The sequence below is a fragment of the Lichenostomus cassidix genome, chromosome 2 (assembly GCF_008360975.1).
Source record: "Lichenostomus cassidix isolate B80296 chromosome 2, HeHo_3.0, whole genome shotgun sequence".
Lineage (NCBI taxonomy): Eukaryota > Metazoa > Chordata > Aves > Passeriformes > Meliphagidae > Lichenostomus > Lichenostomus cassidix.
Window position 1 is genome coordinate 91,875,414 of NC_139482.1, and position 27,081 is coordinate 91,902,494.

General features: G+C 42.5%; 1 protein-coding gene across 1 annotated transcript in view; it reads right to left on the reverse strand.

Moving 5' to 3' along the window:
* PARD6G (par-6 family cell polarity regulator gamma) overlaps positions 1-27,081 on the reverse strand; it is a 64,595-nt gene that overhangs the window by 30,856 nt on the left and 6,658 nt on the right. Inside the window, exon 2 of the mRNA XM_085052390.1 lies at positions 20,327-20,549. Within this exon, the coding sequence (XP_084908516.1) occupies positions 20,327-20,549 (223 nt within the window). The remainder of the gene's footprint in view (positions 1-20,326; positions 20,550-27,081) is intronic.

The window sequence follows — 27,081 nt, forward strand, 5'->3', positions numbered from 1 at the left end:
GTCTCTTCTGCTTACTAAATAGAAGAGACCAAGCAGTCAAGAGTCTGCTGTGAATTCATTATATCTTAAACTTGATGACTTATATGGGAAGATCAAGGAGGTGAAGAGCAGCTTCCAACATATATGAATTCCAGCAGAGACCATTTTAAGAAGTTAACAGAAACTTCTGGACAGCAAAAATCCTAAACCTAAGCAGGTTCAAGGCACTCCAGCCTTTTCCTGCTATAAGATGCCATGTTTAAATGGAATCAAGTTTTTATGCCTCGATCCAGGGAGGATTTCCTTTTCTAGGACAGAGTAGCATACCATTTCCTTCCCTCATATAAAAGCAGCAAAACTAGGTCTCCTAAACTTAACTTGATCCAGCAATGCTGGCATTGAATGCTGAAGAAACAACAAGGGAGAAATTATTAAAAAAAATAATTAACATAATAGTTCACTTGGATACTACCTTTGCACTAAGACTCAGGAAATGGATGGCAGAAGTTTTATTATAACTAGAGGGGGAACATTTTTCTTTAATAATCTCCACAACTGAAGTTACTCAGGTGTGTCTCCAGCAGACCTAGTCTGAGACACATTGCATAGTCAAAAGATGAAGTCATAGCCAGGGTAAAAACCAGTCTAGCCACCAAAGACAGAGGCTTTTCTCACAGTCAGCTACTTACAGCAAACATCTGGTGCACCTGAACAGGGCAGAGCATGGCCAACAGTCACAGCAAGCAGCAAGCTCCCCAAGAAGAGGCAAGACACAGAGCATAAGCTACAAATTCAGTAATGGAGAATTCTGTGTCTATTCTGTGAAAGACCATGTTACTAAGCTATGGAACTGCACCATGTTACTGAGAAGGGTTTAAGAGCACTGACATATATCTGCCTTGGAGCTTCAAAACAAGACAGCTGGAGAGCCTTTAATGCATCTCTCTCTCCTGTGTCAGGAACCCATCCCAACCATCCAGTCACAGGGCAATTAATGGTGGTTAATGGTTAGAATTGCTTCTCAAGCTGGCCAAATATAAACATACAGCATAATGGGCTGATGTGAAGTGTGTGCCATTTAGGACACAGAATCCTTCATTCAGATTATGTTTTATTTATTTACTATTTACATCAGTCAATAATATTCCCTCCTCTTCCATCTTAGGCAATTTCAGATGGGGGGGAGAAAGAGGGGGGAAGAAGGAAGAGGAAGCAACATCATAAAATCATAGAATGGCCTGGGTTGGAAGGGACCTTAAAGATCATCCATTTCCAACCCCCATGCCATGGGCAGGGAAACTTTCCACTAGACCAGGTTGCTCAGAGTTCCGTCCAACTTGGCCTTAAATGCTTCCAGGGATGGGGCATACCCAGCTTCTCTGGGCAATCTATTCCAGTGTTTCCCATGAGGACAGATAGTACTTCACTTCTAGTGGGACCAATCTTTCTCATGCTAGCTACTTTTTGCAACCCCATTCTGGGGAAAAGCATGCTTCTTCTTCCCCCACTTTATGTTTGATTTTTATCTTATTCACTCTCCTAACCATCATTTCAATCTGGGCAAAATATGCTAAGATTGCAACAAAATCATATGCTTGTGGTGAAAGGCACACAGGCATCTCTAAATATCTCTGCAGGAGCACACAGCAGCCAAGGAAAACTCCTACTACATACCACCTGTTTGATATGCAGGGACTGAGAAAGCTCCTTAAGAGATTATTTAATGCAATTCTCTACAGCAAGAAAAAAATCAATTCTTTCCCAGGAAGGGAAAATAGCAAGATAATGAAAAAAGGCTTCTGGCAACTTTCAATGACAGCATGAAAGACAGCTATAAAAAACAAACAACCAAAGCAACACAACAACAAAAAAAAAACCACAAAAAACCCACCCACCCAAAGATCTGAACCCACTGAAAGGGAGCACAAAAGTCTGCCACGCATTTCCAGTAGAACATGGGCATCTGCAGCCACAGTAAGTCAATATTCAACATTTCCAGCCTCTCATCTGGGCAGGCTGTCCTTACCACCACACTAGAGCTGGCTCTGCAGGACCAAATAGCTTTGCCCACTTGAAGCAACCTATAGAACAATGATGTAGAAGGTCTCAACAGCCAGATTATTAAAGGTCTACCAGGCTTTTATTTTGGACAAGGTCTTCTGCCACTGATCAAACACTCAGCACATCAGATGAGCCAGGTGGGCTTCGAGAATGTAGCTTCTGGTTTTGGTTTAGGTAGAAGGAATCTAGCTTGCATCACCTAATGCTGCTCATTCATGCCAGCCAGCACACAGGGCAGGAAGGGGAGGTAGTCAAGAGGTTCACTTCAGAACTGCCTTCCTCATCCAAATAAAAATATAAAAGGCAGGCATACCAAACTTCCAGTACCTTTACTCCACACCTGTATCTGACACTTGTTCTCCCCCCTCAATTCATCTGTTCACTTTGGGAAACAAGAGAAGGAAAAAGTTTCCTAAGCCACTTTGCCTTCTTGCTGCATACCTCTGGACCCTTCTTTCATAAGATGAAGAGTTAACAGTGAAAAAAGGATACAGCACATTTAATAGAGACTCCCCCTGTGCCAAATTGCTTCTCAGATGCCAGTATGCTGGTTTTATTGACGAATGCAATCTTAGCAGCATGTTTTCTTGTCATGTTCTCTAGTCTGCCACTGACAACGCAGGATGGAATTACTGACTTGAAGAACAGCTTTTACAACTATTTTTGAAGTGCTCCCCCACCACTTGCAGCATTGCTTACAAAATGGCTCAAGGCTGGGAACAGTGAGAGAGGAAGAAGACACTACACTGACAAGTCTACTGCATGGGCCAGGCGCCAGGCTGCTGCTGGAGCAGGGAGGGAGCCAGTAGCTGTGAAGCAGCAGCCAAGGACAAGGACACTGGCACACAGGGTCCAGCTGAGACCACTTACTGGTTGAGTGGGAGGGGTATCAGCAGACACTGCCAACTCAAGAGCTCCTCGGCTGAGGAACCTCCCCCAGAAAATGGGCATTTACCACCAGGTGCACCAGGCTTATGGGCAGTGCTGTGCAGGGCCATGGGCCAAGAAAAGATGAATTCTTTGCTAGGCTGCAGAGTCTGAAAACACAACTTGGTCCTATATAATAATATCACTTTTTAAAAGGGACTGTCACTTGTGGGAAGCTTTTGCAGAGAATGTAAATTACTCACAAACACACACATACACACACCCTTATGTGCCTTGAAGGGCTTCAAACAATACTCAAAACACTCCCAAGATTTCCAGTTGCTGTCCCAGCTTAATAGCTTAATACAGGACCATATTCTTCTCCTTCTTCCCACATGCATGTCTTCCCCAGGTTTCCAGAGATCCACCTTTTCTCCCATGAAGACAGACAAAGGTCACACTTCTGGCAGCTGAGAGACCAAGCTGCACGAACTACACAGCAGATCTGCAGCAACTTCTCACAGCACAAAAGAGTGCTTCAGATAGGGAAGAGGAAAGCACAAGGGGAACACTGTGCTTTTCCCCAGCTAGGAGATACGAAGTGGGAGTGTTTTTGTTCATTTCAAGGGAACAAAAACAATAAATTCTTATTAGTATGCATACTATAGTTCAAAGTCTTATGAGTTTCTGTGCAATAGCAACCTGAAAGACACTACCAGGCAAAGAACTGCTGTATGGCAGAAAACTGAGTATAACTGGAAAAACTGCATAAAGTTTTCCTCCTCTTCCAAAGGAGTTTTACATCAATGCACTGGCATTTCATTTCCTCCCTCCATTGCTGCAGCCACTGATGCTCTCAAGGCTGACAAGAATTGTCTGCATCACTCTCCCCAACTGGTTCAGAAAGTGACGACCAGGGTAACTCAGTGCATGCAAAGGGGGATTCAAATCAAGCTAGGAAACAGTGTGAGTAGCAAAGCCAGACCCCTGTGCTTCCAGGACGGTGTGCTTCCCTGCCCTCAAACAGTGGCAGAGGGTCCCACTCCTCACTGAGGCCACCTTTCCTTTTAGTCCCCATGGCTGTGATTCACCATCAAAGGACTGAGGTTAGCCTCTGGAAACCACCAATTTTCTTCCTTCCTGTAATGTGTGGTGATAGAGACCATACAAACTTTTCAGGAAAAATCTGCCCCCTGAGGGCATGCATTTGTTTGCTGTCACCCAGTGACCCTTTTGGCTGCACAGGTAAACACCTGTTTTATTTTAATGCTGGTGAAGAACTGTTCATACCATACACTGCAAAAATTGAGGTGCAGTAGAGCAAATATCTGTTAATAGTACAGTGCGTAACTGGTGTGAGCCACACATTGTAAATTCCCCTCCTCCACTTCCTCACCCAGAAAGAGAGCACAGGGCGGTGAAAACAAAACAAATATACATAGATCTGTTAATTTACCCCCAAAGGACCAAGGCCAAGGGCATTGCTCTCCTATCCACAGTGGATGGCTGCTCTCCCAGCCCACTCCAGACACCAGGCACAGGAATTGAGCTTGGCACCACACTAACCCAGCTATGTGGCTTCTGGAGCAAAACCAGGTCATGTTCAGCCAAGACAGCAGAGCAGCCAAAATGCAGCTGCCTGTACCACTATGCCCTTAGATACTTGTACTGCTTGTGTTTTCAGGTCAATTTTTTTTCCCTTGGTAACTATGAAAACTAGACAACTTGCAGAAGTGTCTCAGAAGTTGACCACAGGCTCTAGAATGCAATGGCTTTACAAATAAAAAAGCCCCGCACTGTCAGAGCTAAATAAAGCAGCTGAAGTTTACCTAGCTAAGAGCATGTTAACTATAACATACTTTCTTGGAAATCACTGTTTCATTCTTTGAAACTATGAGCAACAGCATGTGCTGCAGTGCTATCTCCTCAGCCTGCACAGAGGATATATCCTCTGCTACTTTAATTTTCTGCTCCTAGAATTTTTCCTTGGAAGTCTCCACCCCCAACACCACATTCCCATCTAGCCACCCCCAAGCACTTGGACTAAATTAAGCCAAAAAATCAAAGCCAGCTGATTATTTATTAAACAAACCGGACACATTTTGTCTTTGGTGGAATGGAGGACTCCTGGTTAGCTGCAGACTTTAAACTTCACTTTGGTGGGGGTGCCGAGGGAAAGGAAGGAAGCAGTGTTTCACTTTAGGAGAGCACACTGAGAACTCGTTATTTGACTTAAAAGCCATCTGCCTACAAAATGAAACTGTACACACATAAGACGTAACAAGTGTAAACAAGCATCATCGGCAACAACCATATTGCAGTGCTAATAGACTGCTTTGACCACGTTTATTTAGGATAACCCTCCTCTTCAAATAATTTTCAATTCTCTCAACTCCTGTCAAGCCCATCTACCTGTTGAAGGAAGAAGCAGAAATTGAAATTAATGGGGATGCAGGGAGCAAGCTAGTGTACTTTGTTTGTGTGCCAAAAACTTTACCAGGATGCAGAGAGGTCCCTGACAAACAGGGACCAGCAACATGTGCAAATGAAAAAAAGCTTGTTATGTACATGGAAAGGCATTCCTAAATTTTTCCAGACAAATTCTGAATGCTTTGTTTCCTGTGAGAAAATAAGCATTTGACTAAAGATCTCCTAATCAGGAAACAGACACGTCAGGTATTTCTAGAATGCTAATGAATGTACAGAACAGAGCAGGGATTATCTGCTGCCTGCCTCAGCTGACACCAGGGACTCCCAGAATCTGAACTCCCTCCTGCTTTTATTCAAGCCACAGTTTGCAGACAGATCTTTTGCATGAAAAGAAAAAACAATATGTGAAGTCAGCTCCCAAACGGATACAGAGAGCTACATGTGGAGCTACAGGAAGACAGAGCTTAGAAGCCACTTGCATCAGGGATTGTTTTCTTCTTCGGTTAGGGAAAAAAGAGAAAACATATCCAAGACAAGAATGTGCAATAAAATCAGATTAAGGAATGTTAGTCACTCCTGGCTTCCCCTCAAAACAGAAGTCAAAAAGTTTCCTCCATTTATTCACAAGATGTCTAAACAGAGAGTCTTGCTGAAAGAACAGGAAAAAAAAGAAAAACAAAAAGAGAAAAGTGAAAGGAAAGAAAGCAGTTTGCTCTTCTCAACCTACTAATAAGCTCCCTAAGTGTTTTTCTTTCAACCATGTGCTAAAAGCCAAAGCAATCCCTGCAGTATCAGCAGGCACCGTGGTCAGTGCTGGGTTCCAGCCAGCCAAGAGTGCAAAGGCAGTATTAAATGCATTCATACTTTCCCACTGAGACAAAGCCTGAATAGCCTAACAACTGCTCCATCCTCTGTGCTCCCTCTTCCCAACTAAGCTCCTGATATTGCTCCTAAATACAGATGTCCCTGACTGCTTCCATCTATGTTTACACAAGGAAGAGGCTGAGGGTCACAGGGTGGAACAGCTGAGAAGAGCAGACACATTGCTGCAAACGTGTCCACTCTGCTTCAGATTTGGCTCTGGTACTCAATGGCTTTGCTGTTGCTGTTCAGCATCCATTTACACAAACACCAGTGTGGTTCTTGGAGAAAGAAGGATTGTAATTGAAACCACCAAAAATAACCATTGGCATACAACACTTGTTATTTAGCACAGACCCCCTTCAGCAGTTTTCATGGTCATGATTCAGCACAGTGGCAGCACTCCAAAATAAGGTCTCTTTCTCCTTTTTGTGCAAAAGAACCATGGAGCTGCACAGAGCAGCCTAGGAAAGGACCTCATGCCCCAAGCTTAACCAATTTACCACCACACTGCATTCCAGCCACAAGAGAAAACACAGACTAATGCAGTTGCAGGCAGAGAATTGTGCTAAGCCTTCACAAAGCCTCTCCCATGGAGCCCTTTTTGCCCATGAGCAAAATGGACCTGGGCTGCTATTCCCAGTAGCTGATGAGTCAAATAACTTCATTATGAAATGCTTGCTTAAGACCAGAGTTGTTATTTAAGGAGCCAGTATCTCACCTGCCTCTCAATGATAATACAGGTACACGAGACAACACACCCACAATAGCTCCTCTCTTTACCTACAGAAGTGATGTGCTCTGAAGCAGCTTTTGACTGCTTTAAATGTGTCACGCTAGCACAGGAGTTGTTTATCCAACTTCTGCTGAGATAATTAAACTGGACATGTAACACCTCCCAGCAGCTGCAGAAGGTAGTCAACATACAAAATTTTTTAAAAACCCTGTTGTTAGGTTTGCTTGGTTGGTTAAAAAAAAAAAAAAAATTCTTCATTTCAAAGAGGGCCTGGCAGAAAAAGTTACTGAATGGATGTACAACAGATGTTTTTCTCCACTTTGTGCCACACGAAGAACCCAGGGAGTAACATATGCCCAGGACTTCTTGTAAACATATTTCAGTACAAAAAAGATTGTACCACACAGTTTCAAAACAGTTGAAACAAAACTCCCTTCCTTCCTGTAAATCTATACTCAAACTACAGGCATAAGGTACCATATTTAGCATTTCCAGAGGAATGCAAACAGAGATGACCATAAGGAAGATGGCTGTGGTTGTAGACTTCCCTTTAAACCCTGTCTTTTGCTCTGAAAACAGACAAACAATGCCATGTCTGACGAGAAGAAGCTGTTTAACAGCTCCCAATTTATGCATCTGCTGGGCAAGAGTTCCCAGACATGAGAATTTTTGTCTTGCATTGGTCACATCAGATCCTCTGAGCTGTCAGACACAACCATCTTCATGTACAAGGAGTCAGAATCTTCTAACTCAGTTTGGAGGAACAATTCTTCTCCTTGGAGTCTTTATAGAGCTTTAACTGAACCTGGCCCATCAGCTTTGAACCTCACCATCCTGCAAAGCTCCTGGGCTGCTGCCTATTCAGGTTGTTACGGGTCACTGTCTCCTTGGGAGGGCTGGGAATCAGGCAATAAATAAAGAGCAGCAGAGTGTAGCAGTGGTATCATGCTGGTGTTTGGAGAGACAGAGAGAAAATGACAACAGGAAACAACTTCTTTAAAAATTGTGGAACTGTGCATTTGACAACTTTTTTAATCAAAGTAAACCAATCAGAAATGTATACATGTGTTCTGAGCAGTTTGCTCATCGTAACTATTTTAAAACTATTAGCTGGCAACTATTTCCCAGCTGATGTGGAGTCCCAGTTGAAGGTGCACTAGACAACACACCCAAACTCCTTAGGTTTTTTCCCTCATCATTATAAACAACTAAGTGGCATGGGATCTAAGTGTCTTAAAAACACCTGATGATTGTTGTCCTCAATAAAATCTTATCAGACCAGTGCAAAAGCTGTTTGCCCAGCTCCTAGTGGGATGATAAAGAGTTGGGTATACAACTTGCACATCACAAGAGAAAAAAAAAAAAAAAAAAAAAACCAAAAACTTACCCACCTCCGGCTGTTAGGAAAGCAGGATTCTGCAAGTTGCAAATGATCACATGCTTTATCATGGAAATGATGACATTATTCAGGAGTGGCTGGTGGCAGTGACTGTGCCACCACCCTGGCAGATGCATCACCTGTGTGAACTGGCAGCTTGGCAATCATCAGTCTCCCCCCTCTGTTTCCAAAAGAAGCACCATTCTGAAGAGTGAAAAGGAAAGCTCCCCACAGAAGTCTACACTGCAAGCAACTTCAGGGGTTGTGTTTCAGTAGCTCTCCTCTTCCACACCTTACAACAGAACTTTATTTTACTGACATTGAAGCTGCCAAAGATTGAGTTGAGATTTAGATAAACACAGCAAGTGTAGACAAATATTACAACCACTCTGTTTCTTCCAAATGCCAATAGTCTCAGGGCCATTGGCACTGATAAAATGCTTGAACTGTATACTGTACTCCACTGTCCAAATTCAGCATCCAGCCTTGTGATGTCCTCCCTGGTAGGGTTTCTCCAAAGCCATTCTAGTCAGATTGTGAGATATCAGCTACCTAAGCCTCTCAAATTGCTGTTCAGAACAGCTACTGTTTCTGCACTTGTATTTTCAAGCCAGCTGATTGAGAATGCTAAGTGCTATAGGGTTAAGCTGATTATTTGTTTTAAAATTATTCATGTTTTAACTACATTAAAAAAAAATCTTGAGGCAAAATATCTAGGAAGCAAGGTTTTGCAGATAGAATATGTGAATTTGGAACAGAAGTCTTTCTTTTTAAAACCAGTGAGGTTTTACCTTTTTTTTCCGTCCATTTTTTTTCCAGCCTATCTTTCCCATAGATACTTCCTGTGCATTCTCTCTTCCCCTGCACTTTGAATTTTACTAAAACTTTGCGTTTGGGGAGGTAGATTCTGGAGGAACCCTCAGTGATATGAAGACAGCAATCTCAGAACCATCAGACCTCCTGCAAGCTAATGAAGCAGCCAAGTGCACAGTTGGAAGTTAGGTGCCATGTGAACCCAAAGAGATCCAGACTGCACCTGAACAGGGACAAGACTTCCCCTTTGGTCCTGAACTCTGCCCTAGTGCTCTGCACCAAAGTGCACCAACCTCTGGATCAGCTCACAAAGCCCATCCATGTGCACTGTAGCCAAACACCATGTTCAACAGGACAGGGTTCACTGCATGGAATAACAAGCATTCCTGATTTATTTTAGGCTGCATGAAAGCTAATAACATAAGCAAATCTTATGTTTGCCTTGAAACAGTACAAACACTAAGTCAGGGAACAATGTCTCAGCAAGACAGCAGGAACCAAATGTGAGTAATCACAGAATAGTTTGGATTGGCAGGTATCTTTAAAGGTCATCTAGTCCAACCCCCCTGCAAGGAGCAGGGACAGAGACCCCATAACTGCACAGCACAGAGCACAAGCAGGCTCTGCTCTGTAAGCTCTGCCAGTCCACATGAGCTGACACAGCCCTATCATACAGGAGGGCTGCAAGGCCATATCAGAGCCTTTGTGCACGGAACTTACAGACATGGAACTGTAGCAAGCTCTCTTTTCAAACCTTTGGACCTCAGCACAAGCCAAGAAATACCTTCAGCAGCATTCCCTCCACAGGTAATCCTGCATCCTCAGAAGGGATGCAACTTCTGCTTGTTACTTCCACGTGCAAGCAGCTATCCAGAAATTTGTTACTGACACTGACATGCCTTGTAGCGCCAGGAGGCCTGTAAGGCAGGGAGACCTGGTTTGCTGGAATTGCTCAGTTCACACCAATTGTGAGAGCCCACCGTGGAAAGGCACCACTCAACAAAACACTGGTAAGCAACCTAGCAAACCTAGGTTACACCAGCAGGGAAACAATTCCCTCTCACGGCTGCTGCTGATGCACATATGTAAGTATCATCATCACACTGATCTCTTGCAGCTCTCTTGGGACATCCACAGGGAACTGAAGTGGTCTGAAACACAGGCAATAACATTTCTGAAGACAGATGGACCTAGTAACTCCGATTTTCCAAGATAAGCACACACCCATAAACCAGACCAACAAGACTCAGAAGCATGCTACCCACACACTGTATGACACCCATCATGGTAGAAAGGCACCTGCACCACACTCTGCAGCTCCAGTACTTCCTCATGATGCAATACAGCTCTGGGATCTCAGGATGCAACTGGTGAGAGGAAGGGTGTGGGACATCGCTGCCATTTACTAGCTGAACTGGGACCAAATGAGGTACAGTGCTAAAAAAAACACCCAGGGAAATTATTATTCCAGGCATCCAGAGGCAGGACAAGCTAGTTGCTCTCCACATGGTCTGAGATCAACACTGGTGAAGTCCACTGTAAGACAGGGCTTTGTACAGATCACCAACAATATCCTTCCTTTTGCTCACCACCCCTGTGCACTTGCCAGGGTTGATGCAGATGACACATGCCCTTGCTGAGGGGTCATCTGAGCAAAGGAAGATGAGTTTGTTGCGGCAAGCTGTTTCCTGTGATCTGCAGCCCATGAGCTGGCTCCTGTGGCCAGCTGCTTCTGGGAATGTTTCAGGGACAGGAGATGGGTTCCGAGGTACTGCCAAGCCACTCTGCCCACAGCAGCACATGTTAAATCACAGCAGATATCCAGTCAGCAGCTTCTCCCAGATCTCCCCCTCCCTGCTCTCCATCCCTACTAGATGACATGGCATGCCTGTGAGATGAGCTTAGAAACCTCCCTGCACCCCAGAGTGCTTGTACAACAGAGAGCAGCATACAGCAAAGAACAACCTCTAACACAGACTCTATCACACCCACAGGTACCACACTTCTTTGTTACTCAGCATTGTCCCCAGGTGACTGACACTGTGTGTGTGGCAGAGGGAGGTGTGCTATGGTATGGTAGCCAAGACCATCAAAAGAGGAGAAAAATTGTATTTAAGCAAAATACAGCACAGGGAACTAGTGTTCTTCTAGAGGGCAGGCTGGGACCCTTAGGACAGCCTGCAGACAGCTGTTTGATTCCTCTCTTTCAGGGCAAGAAATGTTAACTCTACACATGGGTGACAAAAGCTGTCAGGTAATGTTGTCACATTGCCTTTGAAGTCAGCCAAAAAAACAGGGAAGGGGAAATTCCACAACACTATCACCAACACCTTTGCATCCACAAGCAAAAGACCTGAACAGAAAACTAAGTTAAATAAAAAAGTTTCCTGTTTTTCAGAGTCACAACCCATTGCAAGCACAGATACCTTGATGAGGTCAGAAAGGCACCAGCCACACTACTACTGAAATCAACCAAAAAAAAGTAATCTCATGTGCCTCTGCGCTTGGTCTATCTACATGAGAGGTGTTAGCCAGATCTAGTGAAAATCATGACCAGGATTGGCATTTTCAGTCACCCATGCACATGTTAAGCTCACTAGCAGATCATTGTCAGCACTGTTTGGCCTCAATTATTGTCTGTCCGGGGTTGGGATACTTTGGGATACTTTTGGGCACAAGTTGATAAATGGAGACATCATGTGGTTACCCATACAGAAAAGTAACTCCCTCATTAAAGAACCTCATGGATGAAGAAGCAACTTTTGAACCATAGCACTGTATGACCCAAGTTCAGTTTAACACTGGAAAAAAGGATCTCACATTTTGTAAACAGAACAGATAAATCCTGTGCCAGGACTTGATGCATAAATGTTGAGTTCCTACATGCTACCTTCTCCTCCCTAACATGCAGAGATTTTAAAATGAAATGAGTACACTGCAACAGTGTCCCATGCACTCTTAAGTGACTGAAGAATAATGCAGACACAAATACTCCTCCTGCTATTGATATTCTTTGTCTCAGCTAAGAATCGTTCTGAAACAAAATTTTAAAGAATCCTTGTTGCATACTTTACTCCAAATGTGCTATACTTTTTTTCCCCCTCCACAAAGGATAAGACATGTTAAAATTATGCTGCTTCAAGGAATACAGATTTAGGAAACTCCATTTTTAATTTTTATTAGCCACAAAGGCATTACCCTTGGACTTATTTATGGGCTCTATTACAAAGCATTCATTTATTCACTCAGAGTCAAAAAGAATTTCTCCTAAACTGCAAGGAACTTTATAGTTTTCTGATTAACACAATGCGTTTTGTTAACGCAATGGGTTTTCCTCCCCTTTACTCATGTCAGCTGAATTTAAAACGAGACCTTAGTAAGCACACAAAAGCAAAAATGTAGATGACATTATTTTGTAAACAAAATCACTGCATCATACTAATAAAACCACCAAATTGCTTGACAGAATGAAAACAAAGCCACAATAAACCAGGCTAATAAAGTGAACAAACGGGTTGCCACCAGTGTCCATCTGGAGGTCATAACTAACAGACCTCCTCTTAGGACACCTCAGTGGCCTCCAGGGATGAGGGAAACAGCTTTAGCCCTTTTCAAATCCTCAGCTTTAAAGGAAAGGGTTGTGCTCACCCACAGCAGCTGAAGAGGCAGAAAGGCTGGCTCAGAGCTCACCACTGCAAGCAGCCAGCTAGCCTTGCAGTGCCCTTGCAGAGACAGAGCTTTTCCCCAGCTCCACTGAACTCCAGCTCTCCAATTCCAAAGACACCAGACAGTACAGAATCTCTTATTTGTATATCAATTCAAATTAAATAATCGTTCTCCTTCAAAACTTTACAATGTTTGGGTTTTTTTTTAATTCTCGAGTAATGTATTATTTCTAATGCAAATAGATAATTGGAGAAGAAAACTAAGTGATCCAAGACTCACAACAAAAGGCCAACTCTCCTCACTAAGTGTTACTTCCATACCTATTCTGTCACTGCACTCCAAGTCTTTTTCTAGGGCTGGGAGTAAAAAACCACCAGCATATGTGTGCTTTCATCTAACACATTCTCTGGCCTAGGGAGCAACAGCAACTAAAAACCTGAGGTAAGGAATAGAAAACTGACAGCTGAGAGGAAGAAATAAACAAAATATGGGAGAAAGAAGCAGAAGACAAAAACTACAAGAAAATTTGGGGTGGCAGGGCAGATGAGTGGTGTAGAAGTTATTCACATGAAGCTTTTAGAGGTTACTTAATATCAGCATATGGCAGGGGCCTGAAGAGCAAGAACAACAGTGAAGTTTTCTAGGTTAATAGTTTCCTTAATATTCCCACAGGATTCTTTACTATTCTAAACATAGCACAGAGGAAAAAATAAGATCCAAGGAGATCATCATCAGGGGCAGGTTCAAGAAAGGGTTCTTTCAGCCTGCCCCAAACCGCTTTCTCCTTTGGAGCTGAAAATTATCTAGAGTTCTTATACAGTATTACTACTGACACATTCAAATTTGAAATGTGCAGCCCAACAACACAGACAGACTGCAGACAAAAGGTTTCATTTACTTTAAAAAATTAGTTTGAGTGGAGTTATATTTGTTGAACTATATTTGGAGTTAATATTTCAATGCCTACTACAAACACCTGGCAGAAATATCCTTTACTGCATGCTTGTTTTCGGTGCAAGAGTCTAACAATTAAGTTGGCCTAATGTACTTAAGAGTTTAGAATACTTCCAAAATTTAGCAGAAAGCTTATTCCTGAAGGCCTGAATCTTGAGTTAACATTTGTATTTGCACTGTGCTGTCTACCTTTATTTGCTTTGTGAAAGCTGCTTCGAGCTTGTGAGGTCTCGTCAGGTGAAATCCAGTGTCAAAGAAGAGACTGTCCACTCTCATTATTATCTGCGCATTATACTTGTTTCCATCACTTACAGAAGGGAAATGACAGCTAGGCACAACAGGAAAAAACCTGAGCCATGAGCAGGAAACAGACTCTCTTGTTTTGACTACTAAGGTAAGAAAAGGTAAATAGTGGAAAATTCCCCTCATAGGGACCGTAACAGAGGTGGATCATTTGACAAGTCTTCCTCACCACTGTTTTTATCCAGCCAAGCCACCTGTCAGAGTAGCTTCACTATCTCAAATTAAAAGGATCAGACCAAGGACGGAAACAAGGAATTGTGTTACTTGAGATTATCTTTGAGTATACATAATTGCCGAGTCCTTGTATTTTGGTTTTTTAAAGTACTCTCAGGGCAGCAATCTGCAACTGTAAGACAACAAACATAAGTTTGGAGGGACAGAAGAGCATTTATCTGCTTGTTCTTACATGGGTTACAAATTGAAGCTAGGCATGGAGTTGAGGAGAGGATCCTATTAAAGGTTGCACGAGTTTCCACTGTAAACAAGTTTCTTTAGCCTAAATTCAGCACGTGTGTGATGCTGGTATGAGCTTGATGCAATTTTTAAGACTGTGAAAGTCTATTTTTATTCTTAATATAGTTGGTTATTTGCACTTATTATTAGATTAATAAACTTTGAAACTGAAAACAAATCCCATGGAGCTTTAACATGGAAGTGCAACAAATGTTTGCTGTTTTTGCCAGGCTTCTGTTCTATGCTTACTGTACACTGCAACTACAAATATTTATGCAGCACATATTTCTGCAACAGTTCCCACTATCAGCTACCCACTGACCCCACAAAGCCTAGCTTTAAGGCTATGCTATTTCCACCCCTCTTTCACTGAAAATTCTTGCTTAGCAGCTGCTCTGGTTGCAATTAAAAGTAACTGGTGCTGAAAGTCAACTATCTCATACTCTAAAAATGGAGTTTTCGAGGGGAAGGAAAGAAGCAGCGTCACACCGGCTCTGCTCAGCCACCAGGTACCACTAACCATGCTAGCAACAAAATTCAAGCCTGTTTTTTTGTTTATGTCTGACAAGCCAGATTAAAAACTGTACGTTTTTAAAGTTGCTTAATAATCTAGTAGAAAGATAATGATTACCCAGTCTCATCATTTGCACATGAAAGGTGGAACAGAGAAGTTACAGTAGTTTGTTGCCAGACTTCACTGGAACAAACAGCTGCATTTTACTTATCTTCAAATATCAAAGGACTTGAGTGGGACAAAGATTACTTGGCTTGACAAGCTTTCAAAGACCCCTCCAGCTCAAAAACAGAGATGTTTCTGAAGAAAATCATGAAAGGATTTAATATAAGCCTAGCAGCAATTCCTATTATACTAGCATGGAATTTACCACCATCTTCTAATCTTGTCAAAGCTAAGACAAGATGCTTTGCCTCCTTTCGAAATCCAGTGGAGTTGCTCACTTCCAAAGCCTAGAAGCAGACAAGTTCTTCCTCCCAGGAAGCAGACGCTTCATGGCAGTGTTAAGCTGCTTTAAATCTGCCCATCCCATGCTAGCTGCTCACTCAAACATCTTGTTTTCTGCCAAAGAGCTGGCTCAGGGAGCTCAGCTGCTGGGTCATGTTAGTGCCAGGGCAGAGGAGATAGGGTAGCAACCCTGGGACAGTCTGACCAACAGCTGAGCCACATCCTCCAGTGCACCCATGAGCTACACCGAGTGTCAGGAGAGTTTCTTCTTCACCCTCTTTTGGAGCAGATAAACCGAAGACCTCAGATCACCTTCTCTGCATTTAAAATTTATTTTGTTCCCTCTCACTCCTAGAAGGCCATTGTGAAAATCTGCTCAGCTAAACCAAAAGGAAGACCAGAAGTTCAGTATTTTCCCTTAAAATGTGCTGCAACCTGCTTTATTATATAATATATCAAACACCTTTGACAAGAGCAGTAATATCACATTGCTCTTGTTTGGAAATAAAACATTTTGAGAAGGCAAAGTCAATGCCTGTGCTGCAAAACAAAGAGCAGAGTGACTGAAGAACCAAAAAGATGTGAAAGAATTTAACTCAAACTTTTGTAACTACACCCACTCTAGAAGGCTGAGCAGAGAGTTAAAAGTTTTAGGTAGCTGGAAATAGCTGCTGCCTCAAAGCCAGTTTTTGTGTTTAACACATGTGGTTAGACAGCCAACAACCATTCCTGGGTATTATCTGCTCAGAGTATGAAAGACAATAAAACAACCCACCATGGGTTTTTCAGTCAGACCTGGACATGATTCCCATTAGCTCATTTTTATTATAAAAGTGACTGTGATTGCTCTTATTTTATAATACAAGAAAGCTAAGCACAGATGTTGGTACTTAGAGCTGAACAAAACTTTGCCAGGTAAATAACAAATTGCAGAGTTATGGACTGCTTCTGAACATGCACAAATATATTACATGGCACAGCAATTTAAATACATTAGTCACTGTATGCAGTTGAAGAAAAACAGTATCTTCCAATCTTTAAATTAAAACAAGTCAAATCCAAAATCCAACCAGGTAAATGCACATTTATGCCCTGTTGATTCTGGATCAAGCTTTGACTGCCTTCAGCAGTTTGAACTACTCAAGGAGGAAAGCAATGACTGGTGTTCAGTACTGGTTTACTGTTACAGTAATGGACTATTAAAAAAAATAACTACAAAAGAAAAGACACTCATACCAAGTTTCTGAAGATGATACCTGATGGCTTTTTACATACTATCAGATTTCCAGACTGCAAAATGCAAGACAATACAGGTATCAGAAGTCATCAGCCTTCTCCAACTTCCATCCATGTCAATTAACAGCTGCAGTAATTTGTGGCATTTACTAATTTATGATGTAAGGCCTGCTCCATTTAGCTGTGGAGTGTGGTTTAAGGCATTCACTATTAGAATGCTCTTCAGCTTGTTCACATTTTTTTTTACTTTTCTTGTTCCTGCAAGAGGTGTAATATTTGGCAAAGTTAACCTGAAATACAAATTTGTCACCTGACACTTCAATGTTTCATGTGTCTCCTACTTGCAGGACACTTATACTGAAACCATTTAAATCTTTAGAAAGCTTTAAAATTAACTTTATTGATGGAAAGACTGCGAATTTGATCTAGAATTTGCATTAGGATTGACAAAGTGCCCCCACACCCTGCATTGTTCTAAGGTCTTTGGAACATCCATCCCTCCCACAGCAGCAGGCAACTTTGATAGAGTTCTGTGTATGTCTGCTATCAGTTACAGTTGAGTGAATAAATCCTCAGGCTCAAAGCATCAGTTGATGTAAATCACTACTGTACTAATGAAGTCAAAAGAGCCACGACAGTTTACAGCACAGGACATGACCCATACTTGCAGCCTGGGAATGCAAGAAAAAGGAAAACTGCTTTTTCTTTTCATAGCCTGGTTCTCTAATTGGGATTTTTGTCTGCACTGTAGTTTGGTATTGGAGGAAAAAAAAAAAAGAGCACCATATACTTTCAGCAGACAAATCACTTTGGGCTATAAAAACTTACTAGAGCTGTGTTTACTCAAACCTAACCTGCAAATGTCCCACATTCTCCAAAACCCAAAAACTATGAACAGCAATTGATTGTTGCAAGCACACTGGGAACACCAATTCTATTCCTTATTAAAATGGCTGGCTAATAAGCACTAACATGCCCTGTGTGAGACACTACTGGGATCCTGAAAAATCTGGGGCTCAGGAGATTTAAACAAAAAGAGAGAAAGAGGAATAAAACAGCCATCCCATACCTGGACACAAACGTGGCATGAAGAGTCCAAGCAATAAGCACAATGTTTGCCTCTGGGGACAAGTGAGAGAAAGGCTTTTGAACTGAAAAAGTGCAAGACTAAGCTCAGATGAAAAATACCTAGGCAAACAAACATCATCACACTAGGAAATTTTTGCTCGATTATTGTGCAAAGACTAAGTTACCTATTTTGCCACTCTAAGAACGTTTTAAGTGTTTTAACACGACTGTAAAATTGACTTGACAAGAGAAAGGATAACTCAGCTATAAACTGGGAAAACAGACAGGGTGACTAATCATGCAGTTGATTAACAGCTTGCTCTGCTAGAAAAAGAGACCTGACCTTCAACTATTCAGTCCCTCTATGCGCGCATACTTCTCTGCTTCCCTGAAACTCTCCCTACTCTACAACACATGAGAACAACCTCTGGCAGCCAGCTCCCAGGACTACTCCCCCTGAAAAGCAGTAATCCCTGATCCAACAGCCTAGAGAACCCATGCTCTGCGGTCTCCCTCAAAGTCCCAACAGAGCACTGCCCTCGTATTTTACTAGCATCCCTGTCACCCTAATTTCCTGCCTCTGAAGTCAGAATTTAGGGTGTGATCTAAAGCTGTTCAGGCACACCACATTCTCCTGAATGACACAATGATTTCTTGGTGCTGGTGACCTTGTTCTCTTGTGCAGGTCTCCAACAGAGGGACCAGCAATGCTCTGTCACCCCAGTCTGAAGACAAAGAGAGCAGCAGAGCAAAGGAAAAAGAGATGAAGATTTCACCTTCATTCTTGAAGGGAAAAATTTCTAAAGGTTTTGTCTAAGCAAAGGAAATGAGCATGACCGTTAGGGACCATCCACAAGTATGAATCTCAAATGCTAACCTCAGGAGTCCCTTATGAAAGTTAGCACTAAGCAAAGGGATGGGCCAGAATTTACTGCAGCACACGTGAGGAGGAACAGGCCTGTCTTCCTTCACTTGTCAGCATGACTCTTCTCACTCAGCAACAGGTAAAAGAAAAGCTTTTTGAAAAGGAAATAATGCCCTTTACCATTAAGGTTAAAAGGTATAAACCTTCATAACCAGCACACTTCTCCTAGAAGAGGAAGAAGAATTTTTTCTGTGTAGTCAAGAGCTCTCTGATTGGCCTACTTCTATGATCAGCACTTCAGCAGCAACCCAGTGCAGGGTTGGGGACAGTCAGTGGTTTCAGCAGTCTGTCCAAAGCAGAGCAGGGACAACTGTGATCCAGGGACATGAATAAACTTGAACTGAAGTATGCATGACAAAGTCATGCAAAGGATTTCTCACAACCTGACCCACCATGAACATTCACAAGCCCTGACAGGCATTGCAGGAAGACTTAATTGGATTTGTGATCCACATTTGCACTTTCTGCACAGGAAGGAAGAGCAAGTCTTCTCACATAGACATTTCCACTCACCTGACAGTTACACCAAGAAAACAAACTACTCCAGACCCTCTTCTCAATTGCCTCCTTGAAAATCACATCTAAAAGAAGGTGGCAGACAACATGCTCGGAACAGACAGGAGCCACACAGCCCTGGATGTATTTGATGACACCAAACCTAACCCACACTACACCAGCTCATAGCAATGAGCAGGCTGGAGCCTCCTGCTAAATCCTTATCAGTGCACAGCAAGACTCCAGGCCAAAAAAAGCTACATGACTGCTCTAAGTCTCAAGTCTTGTTTCTGAATCTGTTGCTGACGAGACTTTAATTCCAAAAGCCCTGTGCTATAAATCACTACATGGCTGAAAAAAAAAACCTAAAAAAAAAACTGTGGAGGAAGTGTTAATACAGTGTTAGGTTCTCCTGGGATTTAAGGAGACCTGTGAGAAGACACCTTGTTATAAAAGCCAATCCTCTTCTGAAGCAACTGCCAAACATGGTCCTTAAGGAGAACAACAGACAGGCCACTTAAACCTGATGTCACATTGATATTCAGGCAATTCTGCCCAAGGATTGCTTGACGATTCAAAATAGGAAGAATCAGCACTCCTTAGTGTAACGACAGAGGGGAAAAAAATCATCATTTGCCTGTTTTCTAGGTTAATATAGTCAAACAAGATGTCATTTGTGACAGTTTTTTTCCTTTCAGAACTACATGTTTGTGTTCATTCACACACTACACAGGCATGAATAACTTGGGTATGACACTGATTATCAACATGGATGGATAAAATTTCTAAATGTGAAGTAGTACTAGGATTCCCTCCTTCCACCAAGTGGAATGGTGCACTTGGCATGCTCCAGTGATGACATGGTACCAGCTGCACAAGGTACATTCCCCTCAGAAAATAAAGGGACTCATGGTGATTCTCAGCATGGTATCCTTCAAACACCTTAGAGGCAGCAATGCAGTCCCTCTAGCTGCCATGAAGCCATGCCATTCCTGCAAGCTGCAATGAAGTGCCTGAGAGGAAGAGCAAGACGGTTCCTAGATGCCTCTTACGTAATTTCAGCCTTTAAATGGGCTCTGTTTTCCACTCTTCCCCTTGCCCCACCACACTTTGAGGCACTGAAATGAAACTGCATCTTACCTTGTCTTTGGATAAAAACCCTGAGCAGTGGATGAGCACTTGAAACAGCCTTGAAGAAGTTGTCATCATTATTGATAGGGAGAAGGTCTCCATGCACATCAGCATATCCGATCATCACTTCCAGGTTGGCAATGTGATGAATGTGAAGAATTAGTTTGTAGAAGTCTTCAAACTTTCCTGGCTTGTAGCGATCCAGAGAGAACCTTCTGAACTCTGCCCCAAACTGCAAGAGAAAGCAAACAGAGCATCAGCAGATGTGTCACCACAGGCCAATGCTCCAGTTTGGCAAGTGAACACAGCATACATCACCTCTCTTTTCAAAGAATCAGAGAGCTGCAGAATCAATCAGGTTGGACAAGACTTCTGAGGTCATCGTGTCCAACTTCCACCATTCAAACCTGTTCCATGGTGAATACAGCCACATGTTGGTGCTTACAAGTCTACAAATGGCATTTTAGGTTCTCCCATTAGAACATAACCATGGCTACCACAGATATACTGAAGTGTTCCTTCTTAAAAGAAATCACATTTTTTAAATATTAAGTTTTCATTAAATCCTCTAGAGGATAACTGCATTTGTAGCATTTAACTTTGAAGGTCCATCATTCATTATCATAATCTCAGACATCCACAGAGCCATTCTTCTCCAAAGCAGAAGTATTCGCTCTGCTGCTTTCAAAAGAAGTTACTCAGCTATTCAAACAACCTTATAAAAATTCTTTGCACATTTGCCATCAATACCACTGGGATCCCAACCACAAGACCTTTAAAGAAGCATGGTATGTGAGCACACAGCTTGTTATTAGAAAATACACTCACTCTACATGACCCCTGAATTTCCTGGCAGTCCATGCAGCAGAAGGAAAGTTAGTTTTCATTACTTTAGTTTTTCTATCACTCCACTGGTTTTTATTTTTAAAGCTTTATAGATCATTACATAGTTGTCAAAAAAAAAAAAAGTGGGGGGAGGAGGGTGTGATTTGGTGCAATACAATAGAAAATGTTATAAATCCATGAAGCAGTTTTAAGTAAGTCAAAGTGATTGAGGAGAAGATTTCAAAGAACCTCATTTCTGGTATTAGAAACAAAATATGCTATTAAGAATAAGAGGGAAAAAATTGATCCTCTATTTAAGGAAATTGAAATAATTAATATAATAATGAAAACAGGCATCTAGTTAGACTAAACAGCTTAAATCACCTTTCTGGTACATTTAATTTAGTATTTCAGATTGCATAGTATGAGTAAACTACTGTTCATCAACCGAACCTCTAAAACCATCCTAACTCACTCTTGAACACATGGGACCATGGCCACAAATCCAAGAGCAAGTAAGGCTGTGACTAGGATCTCATGGAAGTTCTCATCTGCAGAGTCAGCCAGTACCAGGGCTAGAAACCACAGACACAAAACTAACAAGCACACAAAAGAAATAAAAAGGTGAAGAATCTTCCCTAGACAAATTCTTCCTCAAAATGGAGAATGACTTGCTTAGAGGTTCTCAGCTGTTAAATCAACTATACATGCAAGCCACTCTTTTGCTGAGAATAACAAAGTATGAATCATCACCATAATCATCTTCAAGCAAAAAGGAAAATAAAGAAGCCAATATAACCCTACTGGCTTTGGGCACAAGCATGTTCTCAAATTACTTCCGCAGTTATGAAAATCCTACTCTTGAGCATCAAGGCCTAGTTGTGATCATCTGAAAGCTTGTTTAGTCAAATTATGCTGCTTGTTTTTAATACTAACTGCTAGTTCCAGTTTGGATTTCAGAGTGCCCATCCAAATGCACAAAAGGCGAACAAACCACAGCTGGTTCCAATGGAAGAAAAACAGTCCTTTGTCCTCCACCCCCTGCTCCTCTCCAGAAAAATCCAAGTGGCAACTTACTTCTGCCACTGCAGATTGCAAAAAAAAAAGCTTAAGGTTTTTTTTTATTTAAAAAGTATCTTAAAGTTTTCTTTTTCCTAGATTCAAGCAAGGAAAAGCCATCATCAAGTGTCAAGTTTAACACCTATCTACGTGATAAACTAAATAGGCAAGAACAAGGTCTTTGAAGGTTTTGCTTAGAGCTGCATCTACTATTCTGCACATCTGAACAGGAATCTGGGATTCCCTTAGCCAAAATGCCAGGGCACTCAGATGCCAATCTCAGTAACCATTTGTTTACTGGACAGCTTGTTCAGGACCATTAGCACACATGGTACTTGCGAGGAATCTCAGGCTCAGGAATCTAAAGCTGCTGTGCAGTCTGACCCCAGGCAGTACAACACCCATCCCACACAGCCCCCTGGGACACACAGTCTGCTGGGGGAACCCATCCAACCTGCTCTGCCCCACACACAGCCCAGGCAGAGCTCAGGTCCTCTGCAAGGACATTGCACCCAGCAGGAAAGTGACATGGAAGAGCAGAGAGGAAAGAAGTAAGGATGGTTACTCACACTTGGTTGGTATGACCCAAAGCTCAGCTTAAGTTGCCACATGAGAAGACAGCTGGCCAAAGGGCCAAGCCTCCCAGCCTAGCCCCCGCAGGCACGCTGGAAACTACTGGATCAGTGGAGCCTGACATGTGGGAATGCCATTGCAGGCTTGGGGCACTGAGGTCTGACAGGAATGCTGTACAGTCAAATTGACTTGTTCACATGTTCAGCCTTAGGAAAGCCCAAGAGTCAATTTCATTTGCCTGGGAATAGCACAACAGTAAACAAATGCAAGAGATTTCACTTGTGCTTTCTGCATGACCCCGCTTTTTAAGGCAAGGGAGCTAGAAGGTGATTCTGTAGAAGAGAAGGGAAGAATCAACAGATTTAAGCAAATAACGAGAACGACTTTCTTTTTGTTTAAAGGTTAGTATTACTGTAGTAATAGTTTAGCTGATTTATTCACCCTGTGCATATACACAGGCAGCAACCATTGTCAGCAGGTCTTTTCAGAAGAGGGGGGAAAAACACTTCAGCCCATTCATCAACCCTAATGAGGCTGATAGAGAGTATCACAGTAATAATGGGGTTTGCAGTACTACTCAGCATGGAGACTGGGTGCTCTGCATTGTATCCAGCCAGGATTTAAAGATATCTTACAGAAACTACAAATTCTGATAGTCAAAACGACTGATCTGCTTTTCTAAGTCACAAAGTTCATCTTCAGCATATGCCATCACAGAAAGATAAACAAGGATTGGTGTCTGCCAGCACAGTCTCTGCCAGAACAATACTGTCTTACGCTGTTTGCTAAACTAACAGTTTTAACAAGCAGATTACATTTCCATAATGAAGTAAATTACTCAGACCTGTTTAACTAATGCAAATACTGCATCCAGTCTTGCAGAAGTCAGAGGACAGGAGGGACGTAGGGAACTTAAAAGAATTTAGTCTGACAGAGCTTATTAAGACTGAAAAAAACAATCTAGAAAGAACTGTACATTTTGTTTCACAAAAATAACCTCTGTCCCAAGATCCTCAAAGTATCAGCCAACCCCTACACTTGTTGTCTGCAGTTTGATAACAAAAAGCACACAACAAAATACAACACATCAGGCAGGAGCCCCAAGAAAAACAGATGCCCAGAAAAGTATTCTGATAAAAGTTGTTAAAGAAGAAGGAAGACACAGCTAGCTGATCAAAACTTACACAGGCTGATCAAGAGCAATCAACTGCTTTTTTTGGCTTTTTTTCTGGCTAAAGGGTACAAGAGGTCAGAGGAGACGAGGGAGCAGGATTTTGAGGTTTGTTTACTTACAGAGCTGTTATTTTGTGAAATGAAAGAGTTATTTGCAAGCCAAGGAGAGCAACTCTTTTTTTTTTCTTCAAATTTTAAGTTTCAAGATGTTTACAGGGCCAAAAATGAAGCCCTATATTTATGAGGTGCCATCCCTCTAGTTTATTGCTGGCTTTGAAATCAGGCTATTGTAATAAGAAGACATCAAAGAGCAACATTTAGCAATAAACATGAATTACATTAGCCACCTACTTCTCTCATGAGGTAAAAAAAATCAAGAACAGAAAGAAAACTAAACACTTTCATCCTTGCATACACTGCAATTTCTGCTTACATATAAGATTTTCAAAACTGGGAAGACCTAATCAGGGATGCTTTATCAGTGAGAATGAGCATAGGGCAAAAAAGAGGAGAAAGGAAGACAGTGTAAATGGTTTTGTGCTTGCTGACTTCACCTGGGACTTCAGAGCTCTGCTGTCACATTCACGTCTCTGTTTCTCTGTTCTCTTTTTCTCCCCCAGTTACATCTTCCCCAGCTCACCCAGCATTCTCTTGCTCTGCTCCCAGTCTCAGAGATTTTGTCACTAGTGGCAAGATGCCACCAAACAAGCAGATGTCCTCTGCAACAAGTTCTCTCTTCAATGGCTTGCTCCAGAGCAGCTCTGCTTCACTGAAGTGATCTAGCTAGTGGAAAGTGTGAGATTTCAAGTTCTGCTCAATCCCCTGCTCACATCTTGCTATTTCTTTCAAGAGATAGTCAAAAGAGTGAGACAGCCTCTATTCTATTTGCCTTTCACAGAAATGCCATCAGGGACACATTTTCACTACTTTCTCCCCCAAAATTTTGTCCTGATTGACGTCATGCCATACTTCTACCCTTCTTCCTTCTATTCCCTCCTTTTACTACATCAGAAAAACACAGTCATGTTTTAGTATCTTAAATGCTTAAGAATAGTTTCTCTTACCAAAGAAAACCCGTGGCTCCCCTTCTTTTTAATGCTTCTTTGACACAATGTTTCACATCTCTGCTTTTTGTTTGAAGAACAACCTTTGTAACTCCTTCAACCCTCCCCAGTGGTCTGTAAGGCTCGGTTCGTCACAACACTCTCCTCTCTTCTGCCTCTACTTGGAAGAAAAATTCTTCTTTCTCTACTCCCATCATCTACAGATCACCTTCTGCTCGTGAGATGCACCTCACATTCAGTCTCATATAGATCTCTTCACAGATGCTTGGCTGTCAGCTCAAGGTCAACTTAAAGCCAAGGTTACCCTTACCCCTGCCTCACCTACCTTATTTCATGATTTTTGGGAACTACACTACTACAACTGCCTGTTTTGCCTCACTACTGCATGGTAGTCTGTGAAAATAGTTATCCGCACAAACAATTTTGTCAGCCTGTTTCTCTGAATCCATCACCCCTTTCTTTGCCACCCCTGCTCCAGTAGCTCCTCTCCTATCAGCTCATCCATGCAGCTGCCTTTTCCCTACCATCTCAGTCAGCACTGCCTCCAAGCAGCACAGTGCCAGTCTTCCTCACTTCTCCCCTCCTGATATTTCAAACCCCAGCGCTGTTCCTTCAAGAAACAGTCGTTCGCAGGAAAGCAAAGCCTTTAAAATAAATCTGTGATTTAAGTGCCAAGTCTACCATTCCAAAAGCAAAGCTTCCTTTTTTGTATTCCAGTCCCCTGCATCTCTGGGAACAAACCAACGTCTGTTGGCAAATGATGTAGTAGACCAAGATGGTCCTGTATTTTCAAGCAACACACACTCCATCACACCACAGAGCTCAAGCACGGATACAGCACAGGATGCATACACCCATGGCATGTCACCATCAGCGTGAAGGGGAAAAGGAAGATTTGGCACCTTGCCACCCAGAGGGACAAAGCAATCAGGTCTGGTCAACACTGTGATAAGCCCATGAACCTAGCTTCCTGCAGAAAGGCAGCCCTGCCCTACTACAGGTCCCTAGCAAGACCAAACCACTTTCTGAACATTTACTAAGAGGCATCTACATGGATACCGGAAACCTGTAACCAGAAAGGGCTCTGGATGGTTGCAAACTTATTTAAGACCCTTTTAGCTGCCGCCAGAGGTTTCCCCATGAGCTCAGTGCCAGCAACAGCTGCAGAGAAGTAATTTGATGCACATGCATGCACACTCCTGGCCAGACCTGAGGGGGGACTGGGAACAGCTGTGCAGGGCGGAAGCAGGAGGGATGGCACAAGGCTGGGTGGCCCTGGGGCTGGTGCACCACACCCTTCCCCAGACATTTCTGCCTGAATTAACTTCAGGCATTTCCAATGGGAACGGGACTGCCTCTGCATCGGGAGATTTTGCCTTCACTTAGAGGGAGGCAGTGCCTCCAAAGATACACTTCATCTTTTAACTCCTGTCCTGCCATTGTAAATGTAATTAGGGGCAAGCAGTCAATCCTCGGAAAACCCTTCCTGGTGACTAAGAGCTCAGATTAAGTGCACACAAAGTCTCTCACAAAGGGAATGATAAGGGACTACAGAGGAAGGCACTATTAATTGCACCTCTGAAGAACTCCTTGGAGCTGGGTAGTCCCGGAGCCTGTCAGACAGAGCCTCCACAGGTATTTTAACCTCACACGGGAGACATTCCTTTCTGACTTGGCTGTAAACAACATTTAATTTTCTGAGGTGCTCTTTAAAGTTAAAAGGTCCATTGTTCAGTGTCCTTTAGGACTGTTTTGGTGTGGCGAGACTAAATTTGAGAAGACTACCCACGTAAGACAGACTGGCTGGACAAAGTTTTAAGCAGATCAGAAATTCCCAAGTTACTAGACTACAAAGTATTACAAACAGGAGAGAAGCTGGAGGCAGGATGAAGAATGGGAGAGTATGGGGATATTGGAACACAAGGTAGCAGTCCTAGCCTTTCTGGTCAGTCCCTCACAGGGATACTGATAACCACCCAGTTAGCACAGCTAGCACCCAAGTCCCTATCAGTATGAAGAAGGTTCTAAATTCAGGAACATTGTTGGAGGAGCTACCATCTTTCTGTGACT